The sequence below is a fragment of the Narcine bancroftii genome, chromosome 2 (assembly GCF_036971445.1).
Source record: "Narcine bancroftii isolate sNarBan1 chromosome 2, sNarBan1.hap1, whole genome shotgun sequence".
NCBI classification, from domain to species: Eukaryota; Metazoa; Chordata; class Chondrichthyes; order Torpediniformes; family Narcinidae; genus Narcine; species Narcine bancroftii.
Genome location: NC_091470.1, coordinates 142,296,287 through 142,312,952, shown reverse-complemented (window position 1 = coordinate 142,312,952; position 16,666 = coordinate 142,296,287). Strand labels below are relative to the sequence as shown.

Sequence of the window (16,666 nt, the reverse complement as noted above, 5' to 3'; positions counted from 1 at the left end):
CAACAGTGAAGACGCTGTTTACATCCAGTACCGCACGGATGGCAGTCTCTTCAATCTGAGGCGCCTGCAAGCTCACACCAAGACACAAGAGAAACTTGTCCGTGAACTACTCTTTGCAGATGATGCCGCTTTAGTTGCCCATTCAGAGCCAGCTCTTCAGCGCTTGACGTCCTGTTTTGCGGAAACTGACAAAATGTTTGGCCTGGAAGTCAGCCTGAAGAAAACTGAGGTCCTCCATCAGCCAGCTCCCCACCATGACTACCAGCCCCCCCACATCTCCATTGGGCACACAAAACTCAAAACGGTCAACCAGTTTACCTATCTCGGCTGCACCATTTCATCAGATGCAAGGATCGACAATGAGATAGACAACAGATTCGCCAAGGCAAATAGCGCCTTTGGAAGACTACACAAAAGAGTCTGGAAAAACAACCAACTGAAAAACCTCACAAAGATAAGCGTATACAGAGCCATTGTCATACCCACGCTCCTGTTCGGCTCCGAATCATGGGTCCTCTACCGGCATCACCTACGGCTCCTAGAACGCTTCCACCAGCGTTGTCTCCGCTCCATCCTCAACATCCATTGGAGCGTTTTCATCCCTAACGTCGAAGTACTCGAGATGGCAGAGGTCGACAGCATCGAGTCCACGCTGCTGAAGATCCAACTGCGCTGGGTGGGTCACGTCTCCAGAATGGAGGACCATCGCCTTCCCAAGATCGTGTTATATGGCGAGCTCTCCACTGGCCACCGTGACAGAGGTGCACCAAAGAAAAGGTACAAGGACTGCCTAAAGAAAGCTCTTGGTGCCTGCCACATTGACCACCGCCAGTGGGCTGATATCGCCTCAAACCGTGCATCTTGGCGCCTCACAGTTTGGCGGGCAGCAACCTCCTTTGAAGAAGACCGCAGAGCCCACCTCACTGACAAAAGGCAAAGGAGGAAAAACCCAACACCCAACCCCAACCAACCAATTTTCCCCTGCAGCCGTTGCAACCGTGTCTGCCTGTCCCGCATCGGACTTGTCAGCCACAAACGAGCCTGCAGCTGACGTGGACTTTTACCCCCTCCATAAATCTTCGTCCGCGAAGCCAAGCCAAAGAAAAAAAAGAATCATATCTAGCATCTGGCAACACGGTTATGCAGGGGGTTGAGTTTTTATCCTTTTAATTTTTTTCTTGTTTTTTTTTATTTTATTTCCTTTTTTTACTCTTTTTTTAACATTTTGTTATTGGTCATTTTTTATATAAAAATATATAGTATTTGGAATATGAATTATGGATATGATTTACAACTTATGTGTTTTTAATATACTGAATGTTTTATTAATTTTGTGCAACTATTCTTATCAGTTTATCAAATTGAATTATTTGTACTTTATTAAAAACAATAAAAATGTTTTAAAAAGTAAAACATAATGTGCTTCCCACTGACTGACCAGCTATTTTGACAAATTCCCGTGGACAATTATGTCTCTCCTTCCATCACGATCTCTGACCCTCCGAATTGGAGTTGTTGCCTCCCCCGTACTCCTTCAGTGAAGGATCCATCTTTGAGTTGAGACTGTAGTCGATGTCGAGTTCTTGACTATACAAGTGAAAAATACTGAAATGGTTTCCTGTTGCTTTCTTCAGTTGCAGTGTTGGACGGAAGGAGCACCTTACACCTCCTTTTGCTGAGCAACTGTCCAGCACCAACACCAAAACACTCATTGTTTTACCTCTCTCAAAATCATTCCAGCAACAAGCCAAACAGTGATGGGTTGTGTGGTTGCACAGAAACTCTATCAAGGAGGTCATTGGCCTGGCTGACCCTCACTAGGGTTTCTTTTTTCTTTTCTTTGGCTTGGCTTCGCGGACGAACAGTCTTAGTCCTGTTAGACTAACTCAAGAGTGATTAGAGTGAAGGTGGAGGGACTCAGCAGGTCAGGCAGCATCCATGGGTAGAAATGGTCAGACCTGCTAAAAGGTCCAGACTGAAACATAGACTGACCGTTTCTACCCATGGATGTTTCCTGGCCTGCTGCCTCTCTCTCTCCGTCTTCTCTCCATTCACTCTCCATCTCATTGACAGTGGGAATGAAAGAATGCTTGACATTTCAGGGAGAAACCCTTCATCAGGACGACTATGTTTACAATGCACTATTGGCAAGATGCCAGCCGGCAACCCACAAAATCTACATCCAGCCTTCTCCATCACATCCGCACTTTCTCATAGTGCATGGCTTACATCCAGGGGAGTGAATCACAGAAGTCTGCAGAAGCTGTGATTGTAGTAAAAACACAGAGATGCTGGAGGAACTCAGCTGGTCTCGCAGTGTCCATGGGATTTTCAAGCTCTTCTTCATACCTTGGGGAAGGGCTCAAGTCCCAAAACTCAGTAATGTATCTTTACCTCCGATGGATGATGTGTTTTCATTGTGAATTAAATCACCACACAAGACTGAATTATTATTTTAACAATGTCTGTCACAGATTCTCTTGCATGCCTGGGCTGTTAGATTCTATCCCAATGCCGCTAAACCCAATATTTTTCTTATTTTGTTTCTGAACAACCTCTGGAATTTGAGATATTACCTGTCAATCAGAGGGTCTGAAATTCTTCCAACCATAGAACCATAGAACACTACAGCACAGAAACAGGCCCTTCAGTCCTTCTAGTCCGTGCCAAATGATTTTTATCCTTAGTCTCACTGACCTGCACCCAGTCCATATCCCTTCATACCCCTCACATCCATGTACCTGTATAAATTTTTCTTAAATGTTAAAACTGATCCTGCATTCACCACTTCAGCTGGCAGCTTATTCCACACTCTCACAACTCCCTAATGTTCCCTCTAAACATTTCCCCTTCCCCACATGTCCTCTGGTTTGCATCTCACCTACCCTCAGTGGAGAAAGACTATCTACATTTACTGTCTACCCCTCATAATTTTAAATATCAAATCTCCTCTTATTTTTCTCCGCTCCAGGGAATAAAGTCCTAGCCTGTTTAACCTTTTCCTGTAACTCAATTCTTGAAGTCTGGGCTACATCCTAGTAAATCTTTCATCCCATTTTTCCAGCTGATCCAGATTCCTCTGCAAGCTTTGAAAACCTTCTTTGCTGTCCACGATGCCTCCGATCTTCATGTCACCTGCAAAATTGCTGATCTAATTTACCACATTATCATCCAGATCATTGATATAGATGACAAACAACAATGGTCCCAGCACCGATCCCTGAGGCACACCACTAGTCACAGGCCAGAATGATTTATTGAGAGATCCAGGATGTAAAATCTAGCTTTGTGTCTCTGTCATGTTTGAAACATTGTCTTTTAATGATTTCTCTCTGCTCTAATTCTCTTTCCTGCATTAGAAGCTCAGTAAATGAGGTTCGAATGTCCTGCACGTGTGGTTAATTCTCTATTGACAATGGACAGTACTTACCCGTTTGAACTGTCTAGTTTGCCCTGAAACACACTTCCTTCAGCATGCAAGCCTTGTCGAATATTCTGACTGTTTGGCTGCAAACCTCCAGCAACATCCATAGCTCTTCTGATACATTGCAGCAGTTTGCTGCAGATTTCTGCCAAAATGAATATCCAGACTGATTTTAAATTAAACCAGGTCTGCACTTTGTTCACCTTGTAGGACATTGACTTTAGATTTGGTTTAAGTTAGGAATGCAAAATTAAAGTGTATCACTGAGGTCAGAACAGGAGGGCTCGAGAAACGGAAGAGGCTATTCAGCCCCTCTTTCAGCTTCACTGATCAATGAGATCATTTGTGCCAACAGGTTCCGGTGATTTAATGTTATCTACACAGTTCCACATGCACTAGTCTGGAGATCTGAATGAGATATTTGGCCAACATCCAAAGTAATAACTCTTTAAATGGACTGTTTGAAAGCAAACAACTCCGAATTTACAATCCTCGAAGGAGTTGAGAAGATAAATGAAAACAACAGATGGAATTTCAGCTGGTGACGATCTGTAGCTTCCAAGGATTTCAACTGAGTCAGTGTCAGAATAGTTGGCAACATTCACCTCACACACTGTAAATTACTTCAGCTTTAGACTGCACAGTAACATGACAAGACAAGGGGATTTCCAATGCTCAAAATTTCAAGAGGATGAGTTTCAAATTATTGAACCAATGGCCAAAGACAAAGAGCACAGGCAGTGCTCATATGTTGGACAGTTCAAGTTTACAATAAGAATTTATAAACCCTAAGGTTCATTTTTTCCAGTGTCGGCAGTTCCATGTTCTAGATTATATGGTGATATGGGTGAAAATGCATCCAACCTTCCACAACAATAAGGGTGGCATTGTTGATGTAGCAGTTAGCACAATACTGATACAGCGCCAGCAATCGGGTCCAGGATTGGAATCCAGCGCTGTCTGAAAGGAGTTTGTACGTTCTCTCCGCGTGGGTTTTCTCCGGGGGCTCCAGTTTCCTCCCATCGTTGGAAATATAACGGGAGTTGCAGGTCTATTGGGTGTAACTGGGTGGCACGGGCTCATGGGCCAAAAGAGCCTGTAATCATGCCATACGTCTGAATTTAAAATTTTTCAAAATTTAATACAATGCAGATCCGAAATGTAACACGTTTCCTTTCTCCAATGATGGACAGTTGTCACTCAACCATCCACTGCCTAGAGGCCTGACCTGTACCATGGTTGTAACATTAATTCTGTGTTAACCATTCCAATCTGACAAGCTCTAATTCAATGTGAGGATTTGTGCACCTTGTACAATGTAAGGAACATGTACCAAAAAATATCTTCTTCAATATTGCTCATGAAGTAATACCTGTTCTAAGCTTAAAAAGCTGCTCCATGAAATAAAGATTTTGGCCTGATCCCTGAGGCTGAGGGAATTCAGCAATAGTGTGAGAATGGAGACACGAGGGCCAGTGGCTCAGAGCAGTAAGTGTTGAGAGGAGACTTGGTCATACGTGGATAGGAGTCTTTTCTGGTGGAAGCAGTCAGGAAAGGATATGGAAACAGAATTAATAATATTTTTGAAACAAAATTGGTTCAGCTCTTGAAAAGTAACAATTTGTAAGATGGGAATGGGATTAATAGGATTATTTTACAGACCATTAAATGCACAATCTCTGCTGCAACATTTTCTTTAATGGGCAAACACAAGCTGTGTACAAACTGTGGCAAGAACTCTTGGCATGTTACTTTCCTAAACATAATGGCCAATCATCTTAGACCATAAGACATTGGAACAGAAATAGGCTATTCAGCCCATCGAGTCTGCTCTGCCATTTAATCATGAGCCAATTTTCTTTTACCTTTGCTGAACCTTAAGACAAAAGAATTGAATTAGGCCATTCAGCCAGTTGTGATAGGCTTAATATCCCATTTAACACCTGCCTTCTCCCATAATCCTTGATTCCTTCCTAATAAAGAACCTATGTACTTCCATCTTAAATGACGCCTACAGCCATCCGTGGTGATGAATTACACAGATTTGCCACCATCTGGGTTAAGAAAGGGTGAGAAATAATCATGGGACAATTTATTCAGAAAAAAAAAAGGATACAGGTTTTGGGATGGAAATTGCCTCTTGCCAAGGGAACAGAGGAAAGGGTGGAAGAAAGCTAGGAAGGCAGGAATACTGAGTTATGGATCAGAGCCAGCAATACCCAGCCTGTTATTGGCTCTAACCTTGCCCTTTAGACAGGGAATACAATGATTTATCCTTTCACCTGTATTTGTAAATTTTCTCAGCACAAGTTAATTTTTTTTTAAATTTTTTATTTTTTCACACTATAAACCACATTGATCAAGATACATACATTTTCCTTTTCAAATATATAGTGTTGTTTTCTCCCCCCCTCCTCCCATCCCACCCTCCCTACCTCCCCCCCCCATTCATTTAAAGTTCAGAATCTAAGATACATTAAACCCGTCAAACAATGTTGTCACTCAATAAAAATAAACAAGAAATTCCACTGAGTCAATTCTTTTCATTTCCTTCTCCTTCTGTCATTTTAGGTGGTAGATGTCCCCGGTAGGTTTTCTCTATTGTGTTTCATGTATGGCTCTCATATTTGTTCAAATATTGCAATATTATTTCTTAAATTATATGTTATTTTTTCTAATGGAATACATTTATTCATTTCTATATACCATTGTTGTATTCTCAAGTTATCTTCTAATTTCCAGGCTGACATAATACATTTTTTTGCTACGGCTAAGGCTATCCTAACAAATCTTTTTTGTGCTCCATCCAAATCGAGTCCAAATTCTTTGTTTTTTATGTTACTTTGGAGGAAGATCTCTGGGTTTTTTGGTATATTGCTTTCTGTAATTTTATTTAATATCTGGTTTAGATCTTCCCAAAATTTTTTCACTTTCTCCCACGTCCAGATTGCATGAATTGTTGTTCCCATTTCTTTTTTACAATGAAAACTTCTGTCAGATACTGACTTTTCCATTTCCATAGAAGCAATGAAGGGCGTTGGATCCCTGTAAACACCAAAGAGGAAATTCAAAGGCTGCAGGTCAGCTTCTCCGACAGTTTGATGAGCCTTGGTGTTGATTTACTGCTAGCCATGCTGCATGTTGTGCGATTGCCTCCTGGAGTTGACACCAGATTTCAGTTCATGATAACAAGTACTCCATTGCCTCTGGATCCTGAATATAAAGTAGCCGCAACATGGAAGGTTTTAAAAGTGAAAAAAAGCATTTCACTGGCTTGTTTTAAGCGTTTGACAGCTCTTGGCCTGTACTTGTTGGAATTTGGGAGAACGAGGGAGGATCTCATTGAAACATTTTGAATGTTGAAAGGCACGGACAGAGTAGATGTAAAGTGGGAAACAGGATTGAAGGGAGTCCACTTAGAACAGAGATGCAGAGGAATTACTTTAGCCAGAGGGTGGTGAATCTGTAGAATTTTTGCCACAGGCAGTTGTGGAGGCTGGGTCATTGGGTGTATTTAAGGCAGAGATTGATAGGTTCTTGATTAGCCAGGGCACCAAGAGTTATGGGGAGAAGGCCAGGGAGTAGGGCTGAGTGGGAGAATGAATCACCTCATGATTGAATGGCAGGGCTGACTTGATGGGCAGAATAGCCTATTTCTGCTCCTATGCTTTATGGTCTTAATTTGCTCAAGATATTTTTTTTTATTAAAGTGCTCACCGAAGGTGAATATACAATGACATTAATAACAGAGAAATAGAAAGAGACACCGTGTAACACCCTGGGGTTTATCCTCTTTTACCTTTGCTTCATTGCAATCTCATGCACCTGCTTCTATTCATTATCTGACACATTCTGATCTGATGCATGGGGCTGCTTTCATTATAATATCATACACAGAATTCTGCTCTATACCCTGCACTTCCAGAAACAGCCTGGTTCGAAACCACAAACTGCTGTAGGAAGTCTTCAAGCCAAGCAGCCTCTGTGGGAACAGTTGATATTTTGGGATGAGACCCTTTATCCACAGATGCAGGGCCTTGACCAGAAACCTCTCCATTTTCCACCACATGCTGCCTGACCTGTTGAGTTTCTCTGCCAGTGTTTTTTATGCTCTAAATTCCAGCACCTTGTGGCTCCGGATCCTTATTCTGTTTGCAAATCTTGTTTCCCTGATCATTTTAGCCCTCTCCTTCCATTCATTCATCTGTTGCTTGCATTTAAAACAGTTCAGAATATATTGATATTTGCTTAAGTGCAGCAACAGGCAAGTTCCTGAGGAGATTTCAGCCTAAAACGTCGACTATCCATTGTCTTCTGTGGATGCTGCCTGTCCCGAGTTCCTCGGCATTTTGTGTGTTGTTACAGGCTAGCGGTTCTGTTCTATTTGGCCTGACCTCTTTACTAGACTGTGCAACCTAAAATTGGCAGGCATTTCCCACTGCTCAGACTTTGTGATGAAGACACCTCACTGGTCTGGTGAGGATACAGCTGAGCAGTTTTCGAGCATGTGATGATGACTGGGGAACGCAGGTCCCCACCCTCTGTGAACTCTTGCTGAAACTATTTGCAAATGAACCTTTTAGGACATCCAGCTCAGCTCTGTGTCCTCAGGTACAGTGAATGTTTAGAGACACCATTATAGTCACTGGAGAAGCAGAAAAGAAGCACAAAGATAAATGGACATAGTCACTGCCAGATGTGACACTGGCTCTGAGCATGCTCAGTGTTGTCCATCACTGCCAGATGTGAACCCCCTAGCTCTGAGCGTGCTCAATGATGTCCAGTAGACGACCTGTGGTCATTCATCAAGATGCGACTATCACACCTTCGTTACCACATGATACTTTCACAAAATACACAATGACCCTTTGGTGCAAAATGGATGGAACATTTGTGTAAAATATTCACAGTGCACAAAGCTTCCCTACCTTGAGATTCGGCCGTGTTGGGTAGAGTGGCTGTGCGTCTGGACTTGGTGGCTCTAGTGAATTGGAGATGTTGTGGTCCCCTCCTTCATGCTTCCTGTGTGAAGAAGGCATTAGCTGAGTGCAACTCGATTTGGTCTCCATTTCACAATCCCCGTAATTTCTTCCCCATATCTTCTGCTGGAGGATTCTTGTGCTGAATTCAGTTCCAAATGCATAGATCAGGACCAGGAGTAGACTCTCGGAGTCTGCCCCACCGTTTAATCAGATTACAGAAAATTTGCATGTACCTGCCTCCTATCTTGAGCACCAGGACCCACAGATCTCCTTGTATCTCAGAACATTGTCATCTCTTATTGTTTTAGAGATACAGTTCCTGCAAAATGGACAATTTCTCATTTCCCCACATTCTGATTGGTAAATCTTTCCCATTTAGTTCATCTATCCATATACAGTTGAACTTTCTTTCTGTGTTCTCCACCGCTTACTTCCCCACCTACCTTCATGTCATCTGAAAATGTAGTTGCCTTTGTCCCAGTTGTTTACACACATTGTAAAATGTTGATCTCCTGCACTGATTTTTGTCACGCATCTCTTCTTACATCTCACCAACCAAAATAACACCTCTATCCCATTCTCTTACAGGACTTGCCTCCATCCACACCAAAATGAGAGCTGCGCAGAGCACAAGGTACAAGTGGAGCCTCAGAAGTCCGAAGGATTAATGTTACTGATGTGTAGGCGGACTCCAACCCAGAGCTACTCCAGGTGAGGAATCCAAAAATAATATCCGTTTCCTCAGGAATGAATCTGAGGACACATTGCCTGCAGGCATCTAAATCTTCCTTCAGGTAAAAACTATGGCTTTTTAAAAACACAGACTAATACGCATAAAGTCTCCTTATACTTTAAACACAGTGATTCAATCTGAACTGTAACGTATTTCTCTCTGATTTCCTCCTCACCACTGTTGATTCTGATTAACTGTGTGAAGATTAGGATCCTAGTTGTTTGGCTTCCAGTATAATTGATAAAGCAGAGTTTAACTGACAGTTAACACGTTTACTCCTGAATGTCTCCGTTAAACTTCAGTTTCTTCAAAAGCAAGCGTAGTCTTCTAGACCCATAATGTACAAGCAAAAGTTCATTATCATTTGAAATAATTGTTCAATTCCTCATCAAGCACATTGCAGAATATTTAAAACATCGCAACAATTTCTTCCCCCATTGCAAGCAGACATTTTTTTAACTCATCTGAACCTGATCATGTTCAAGGTTGTCAAATCCCCAGACCACTGCAACAAAGCTGAAGTTGAATGTAAAACTGCCAGTGGAGAGACTGTTTCCCTGCGACCATTTTCCGATAAATGAGCTGCAGCTCTTATACAGTACGACTATTGAGCGTAAATGATCTGTTCAACTGTTTAACCATGACTATAATCGTGAACATTGCCAGCTTCACTGAAATACTCTGCTGGGATTTCTGGAGCACGTACAGACAGAATTCCACAGAAAATATTTAACATTTCAATATGCAAGTATATTCACCTGGACACCCAGATCTGCTGCAGGTGAGAAGGAAGTAATTAAACTCTAAGCACGTTGTCAATGAAGGTAAGAAGCAAACAGACAAGTCAGATCATTCCACTGAAGAATACAAGCCTGCTTTAAGACTGAGCAGCACTCTGCATCCGTCCCAGTCTTTCTGGAACCGAGAATGTGGTGTATGCTCACTCCACATTTACTGCCTTTTCCTCAAACAATAAATGAGCTGAAATGCATACACCATTTAAGTGTTTGCTTTGTATTTATGATGTGTGTTTTAATTAAACAGCCCTCTCCAGAAGGGATATTGCTATGCCAACATTTCTTTTTGGGGATTCAACATCAGACTCGGGGATTTGGTGGTGGACAGTCTTGGTGAGGAGTGAAGGGGAGGGAAGGGGCCAGGGGAGATGGTGGACGAAGGGGGAGAGGAGAAGTGTGTGGGGGGAGAATGAAGGAGAGGGGCACAGGGAATGGGTAGAAATGAGGGAAAGAGGAGATGAAAGGGAAGACAGAAGAGAGGGAAAGATGAATGTGTGAATAAAGAGGAAAGGGAGAGGAAGATGCATGCAGAAGGATGAGAGGAAGAGAAAAGTCACTGATGAATTTGGCTCATTACACTTCTGTCACAGTCTGGAAGAGAACAGCAATCACAGCTTCACCACATTCACAGACCAAGCTCTCGGAAGCAGGTGCCAATCTTTAATAGCATCAGGTTTCATTAATATTGTATCAGCATTTCTCTGGAGGATTCATTCTACATTTTCACTTACAGCAAAAGTGCTTCACTGCCGGGAGCATGTCTTGAACAATTGAAGAGATGGTGGTGTCTGCTAAACATGAAGCTGCTTTGAAATGCAGCCATTTCTTGTGAGACCGTGGAGGGAGGGAAGAACTAATAATCTCCACTTCATTCCCAAACATGGGCAACAGCAGGGTCGGACTTGAAGACAAATAAATAAAAGATGCCTTGAATTTCAGGGCAGTAAACACAACTCTGCTGCATTTACAAAATGGACTGTAGAGCAGATTATGTAAGGTCAGAGTATTTAAAGCAAGGAAACAGTGAAGAAGCTTAATTCACTGCTGTAATTCATTTCATTAAAGAACTAACAGGAATTTGCAGCTTCTGTTTGTGGCATCTAATCTTTACTTTTTCTGTCGATCATTCTTAGAAACATGCAATTATAAACAACTGTGGGACAGGAACAATTGGCGCCGGAAGACAGACGGAGAAAAATGGAATGAAATGGAATTGTGGTCAATGTGGATTAAACCCAACAGCGCAGAGGTCTCCAACCTGACATTACTAGGTCGCAGGTATTTCCCTCCTGGCATCCCAGTGGGATCTAAAGTGTAAGTTTTTATTTATTTATACAACATCAATGAGGTTGATTGGTACCTTTGAAACCCGTGCTACCCATTTAACCTGCAACTCTGTATATTTTGGAGGGTGGAAGGAAACCAGAGCACCCTGGGGAAACTCACTTTGACATGCGGAGAATCTACAAACTCCTTAAAGACAGCGCAGGATTCGAACCCAGGTCACTGGTGCTGTAAAAGCGATACGCTAACCATGTCGCCGTAAGTTCAAAGGGCAAAGGGATGACTTGCTCCGGCTTTGGACACTGCACCAGGAGAACCTACCAATATAAAAGCTCAGTGCTGTATGAAGATGTTGATCTGGGTTTCTGCCTATAGCTAGCTAATTACTGCGGTTAAACTGACCTCCTCCCTATCTTACTCATTACATGTTTATTGCATTCCAACTCAGTAACACCATTTAAAAGCAGATGCCTTGTGAGTAACCCCAGTACTTAATGGGACTTGCATTTATGTAGACATACTCAGCAGGTCAGACATCATCCATGGAGAGAGAAACAGAAGTAGTGCTTCAGTTCTGAAGGTCTTTGAACTGGAAAGCTAATTCAGCTTCGAACTCCATATGTTTAAATTTAAAAATGCCCTTCCAGGTACATTTACAAAATCCTCGTAATTTCAAATATCATTTACAAAATGCTAGTAATTCCATTAAAATATTAATATTATCCTGGAACAAACTTTAACAGCATTTGAACTGATGCATCTTGCTGCTGAGTGCAGAGGTCATGTGTGGTTTTGATGTGGATTTGAGAAACATTGGGGCTATTCCAAGTCAAGAACATTGTAGTCATGCTACCCACACTGTGCAGCAACAGTCAGGCCTTGTACTTTGACCAATCAATGCTGAGGCTGATGATTGCTTGGCATATGCCTGACCAGTTACCAACTGAGTCATGCACAACATCATAATGGGAGTTTGTAATCAGAGTGTAAAGTACATTTCTGGAGAGCTGGTGAGAAGTAAACAGATCTCATCTTTCTTCAGGTCCTAAAGGAGTGAGGGTTGTTATCGACACAGCTGCTGTATTGCCTCCAGGCGTGTGGGATGGCATGGGTAGAAAGAAACAAGAGTCTGGAGATGTTGAAATCTGGAGCTAGACAATAAAGGGTTGCAGGAACTCAGCAGGTCAGCTAGCATCTGTGGAGGCATTTCTCATAGCAAGCTTCAGGTCATCCATCAGATCAGACTATACTGGCCGATGGAGCATGGATGTTGCAGTTAATTAACCAACCAATGGAATGTGTTGGATGTACAAACTCTGGAGATGAGATACCACCAATAGATCTTAATGAAGACAGGTCCATGGGAGGTAAAACACAACAGTCTGCAGACACTGTGGCTGAAGTAAAAACACCATGCTGGAGAAACTCAGCAGGTCCTTTATACAGCAAAGATAAAGATACAGAACCAACGTTTTGGGCTCAAGCCCAGCATATGAGCAAAATGATGGCAGACACCCGAACTCATTGCTGGTGTGACCTCCCTTCCTTATCCACCTATTACCTACTGCCTTTGGCACAGTGCTCCTCCCCCACCCCTTCGTTCAGATGGGTGCCAACATTTTTCCATACCTTGATGAAGGGCTCAAGCCTGAAACATTGGTTATGTATCTTTGCTGTATAAAGTACACTGTTTGACCTGCTGAGTTTCTCCAGCATTGTTTTTTTACTACAAGGTCCCAACCATGTTCCTCATTCCAGCAGTCATAAGGGGCATTGGGGACATCCCAAATTTCCCTCGGATTCTGTTGAAGTCGAGAAGTTGGTGATTTGCTCACTTTGCTAGTCCCTTGCTCACAGTGAACATCCGGGTATTGTTGTTGAAACTCAGATGGAGGGGTTAGTTGGGATGAATTTGGAGTGAAGTCTACAGATGCTGAGATTGTAGTAAAAACACACCGTAAATACTGGAGGAGTTCAGCCGGTCTTGCAGTATCCAGTTTGAAGTGAGCCAACATGTGGTTTGTAAAATGCTGCTATCTTCTGAACACTATCCATGTAAATAATCACAGACCCACACACACAGTACCTCAGGGTGCTGTGAGAATGTTACTTTGAACTGTGAAAGTGAGCTATGTTATTAGTAGCATTCTGCAACAGCAAGGAGAGGCAACTTTAGAGAGGTGTATAAGATTACAATGGGCTCAGATATGGAGTGAACAACAAGCATCTTTTTCCCGGTAAACAATTCCAGAGGACATCTGTTTAAGGTGAATGGGGGAAAGTTCAGGGATGAACTCAGAGGTCAGTATTTTGAACACAGAGTATCGTGGGTGCCTGAAATGCCTTGCCAGCAGTGTGGTGCAGGCTTGTACAACAGGGACATTTAAAATACTCTTAGGAACATGAATGTAAGAAAAATAGAGGGTGTGAATGAGGTAGGGAAAGATTAGATTGTTATATAGATAAATGAGAGCAAGTGGATTAACTTCAAACCTAGTTTTTTTAACCATATCCATCGAGATACACAGTAACAGAACATGGACACTGGAGTGTACCAGCATAAAAAAATCCCCTGAAACCCCAGTAACCTGGATATACAGGATATGAGCACAGTGACTGATCTACAGAGTAGCTTTCCACTGGTCAGCACAACATTGATGGCTGTTCTATGCTGTAATCTTCTATGTTCAATATATGCAAGGTGTAGGTGCTGGAACCTTGAGCAAACATTGAGAAGTGAGGACAGTACACAAAAAGCGTTGGAATAACTCAGCAGGTCGGGCAGCATCCATGGCCAGCGGGGACCCTGTATCACGACTGACCATTTCTACCCATGGTGTAAGTCTCATTGCTGGAGAAACAGAAGGTGTGACTAGTTCACGGGTCTGGGTTAGATCTCATATTTGTCACATTTGTGTAAAGGCAGGGTTTGAGTATAGCCTTGCTTAGTGCCAGTGATGCATTCGATGGGGGCCGTGTCCTCCCTTTGGGAATTACATTGATATCCGATGTAACGCCACACCTGAATCAATGACTGAGAATCTGATGCTTCCAAAGGGCACGGAGGAACAGGGGAAAAGCCCTGATTTTATCTTCATTTCAGTTCACTACTTTAAGTTATGAGCCTGTTAAATGTTAACTTATTTTTTTGCTTGTCATGACCTGTCCATTTTTATGCATTGTTTAGTTGTTAAAGACACTTATACAAGACATTGAAACCAGCTACAGCCTTCACAGTGGGCATGGTCCACCATCAGTCAAAGTGTTTTTTGGGGGTGGTTCAGGCTCAATCAAATAGCAGGTAGCAATATGGTTTGCAGGACGATAATGTCTGTAACTAATCATTGCATTTCACAGTTCAAAGCATCTGAAGAGGCTGCAGAAGGTTGTGAATGCAGCTCAGAACATCACATAAACGTTCCCTATAACCATATAACCATATAACCATTAACGGAGCGGAAACAGGCCATGTTGGCCTTTTGAGACCGCACCGGTTCACAATTATTGAAGAAAATTGATTCATTGGAAAATCAAAGTCAGAGGAATAATGTGAAGATTGTGGGTCTCCCAGAAGATATTGAAGGGTCTGACCCAATAAAAAAAATTTAAGAAATGGATTCCTGAGATGTTGGGCACCTCCCATATTCATGGACTCCATCACAGGTGCTGTAGATAGGGTCATAAAGAGAGCTTTGGGTACATTCGCCTTCATAAATCAAGAGCTGAATTCAGGAGTTGGGGTGTTATGGTAAAGTTGTATAAGACATTGGTGAGGCCAAATTTGGAGTATCATGTGCAGTTTTGGTCATCTGACTACAGGAGAGATATCAATAAGATTGAAAGAGTGCAGAGAAGATTTCCAAGGGTGTTGCCAGGACCTGAAGAGATGTGTTACAGGGAAAGGTTGAATAGGTTAGAACTTTATTCCCTGGAGTGTAGAGGAATGAGGGGAGATTTGATAGAGGTTTACCACATCACAAAAGGAAAATGCTTCACTCAGAGGTCAGCAGAAGTGTGGAATGAGCTGTCAGCAGAAGTGGTGGATGTGGGTTCAATTTCAACATTTAACAGAAGATTGGATAGGTATATGGATGGGATGGGTTTGGAGGGCAATGGTTCAGGTGTAGGTCAATGGGATAAGGTGCAAAAAATAGTTTGGCATGGACTAGATGGGCCAAATGGCCTCTTTCTATAGTTCTAGGGTTCGCACATTAATAAAAACAGCTACTGGGGAGACCTGACAATGCAATGGCCCATTTTGGTAGACTACGCTCTGCCATTAGTAATAGAGACCCAGAAAAGTTTGCCATTCTTTGGCAATTCAAGTGCCAGAGAAAGGCAAAGCAATTAATCTGGAGTTTGCAGAAAAATGGGTAACAGCATTGATTTATTTCCAGCAGTTTCTGGTAAACTAATGGCTGCTCAACACTGTAGCAAGATGTCAGCATAAGGACCATACTTCCAATGCATGAACATCAAGTCCTGGATCGCAGCAACTTCATATTCACCATGTCAAAAAATGGTAGTCTATTAATTTGAAATATGTGATTGTCATAGTAAAAATGATCTTATCAATATCTTAAAGTTACTGTAGTTCCATTCAGGAAAATAAAGCAACAATTTTTAATTCTACTTTCTGAGGAATCTGAGGAGATTTGGCGTGTTATCAGATACTCTGTTTAACTTCCACAAGCACACTATGGAGAGTTACTGACTGGTTGCATCACAGCCTGGTTTGGCAATTCGAGTGCTCCAGGAATGAAGAAGGTAGCAAATGCAGCCAGGTCCATCACAGGCTCTGCGCCCCCTCCCCCATCCACTACAGACATCTATGTGAGGCGCTGCCTCAAGAAAGTTGCTGACATCATAAAGGACCCCTATTACCCTGGGCACAACCTCCTTTCACTGCTACTTTCAGGTTCAAGAACAGAGTCTTTCCAACATCTCTGGGTTCAAGAACAGTCTCATTCCAACAGGTATCAGGCTCTTGAATCTCCCCTTGTTCCACTAATCATGGACTCAGATACTACAAAAGGACTGCCTACACTATTGCAAGTCATTTATTTTTATATAGGGATTACTGTGAATATTTATATCTATGTATCATGTATTTATTACCTTTTCTACTCAATTAGGTTTACTATTGTTTCAAATACCTGTTCAGCTATACCAATTAAGAATTTTGGTGTATCTGGTGCTTTGTACAATATATTTGACAATAAACATTATCATTCATTTCGTTAAAACAAACTGACTGATTTAATTGCTGATTTCTAACCCAGGCAACATATGTGAGTGAGGACATTCCACTCATTAACTGTTTAAAATTTGAATCTGAACCCAAAGCTTCCCCAGGAGGTAAGGAGGTTTGGATGGTGGCAGATGCTCTTCACAACATTAGGGGAGGGAATGTTCTTGCTGGATAAAGCAGGAATCCTAAACAGTC

At 42.2% G+C, this 16,666-nt stretch overlaps 1 protein-coding gene across 19 annotated transcripts in view; it reads right to left on the bottom strand.

The window, feature by feature from the left end:
* Window positions 1-16,666, bottom strand: part of rap1gapa (RAP1 GTPase activating protein a) — a 343,293-nt gene that overhangs the window by 103,093 nt on the left and 223,534 nt on the right. For 16 of the 19 annotated variants that reach the window (XM_069918270.1, XM_069918269.1, XM_069918287.1 and 13 more), the window contains one exon: window positions 8,353-8,446. The exons of 2 other annotated variants lie outside the window; for them this stretch is intronic. In XM_069918270.1, the coding sequence (XP_069774371.1) occupies window positions 8,353-8,446 (94 nt within the window). Of the gene's footprint in view, window positions 1-8,352; window positions 8,447-10,667; window positions 10,838-16,666 lie in introns of those variants that run through there. One more of the 19 variants, XM_069918276.1, reaches the window with a different exon arrangement.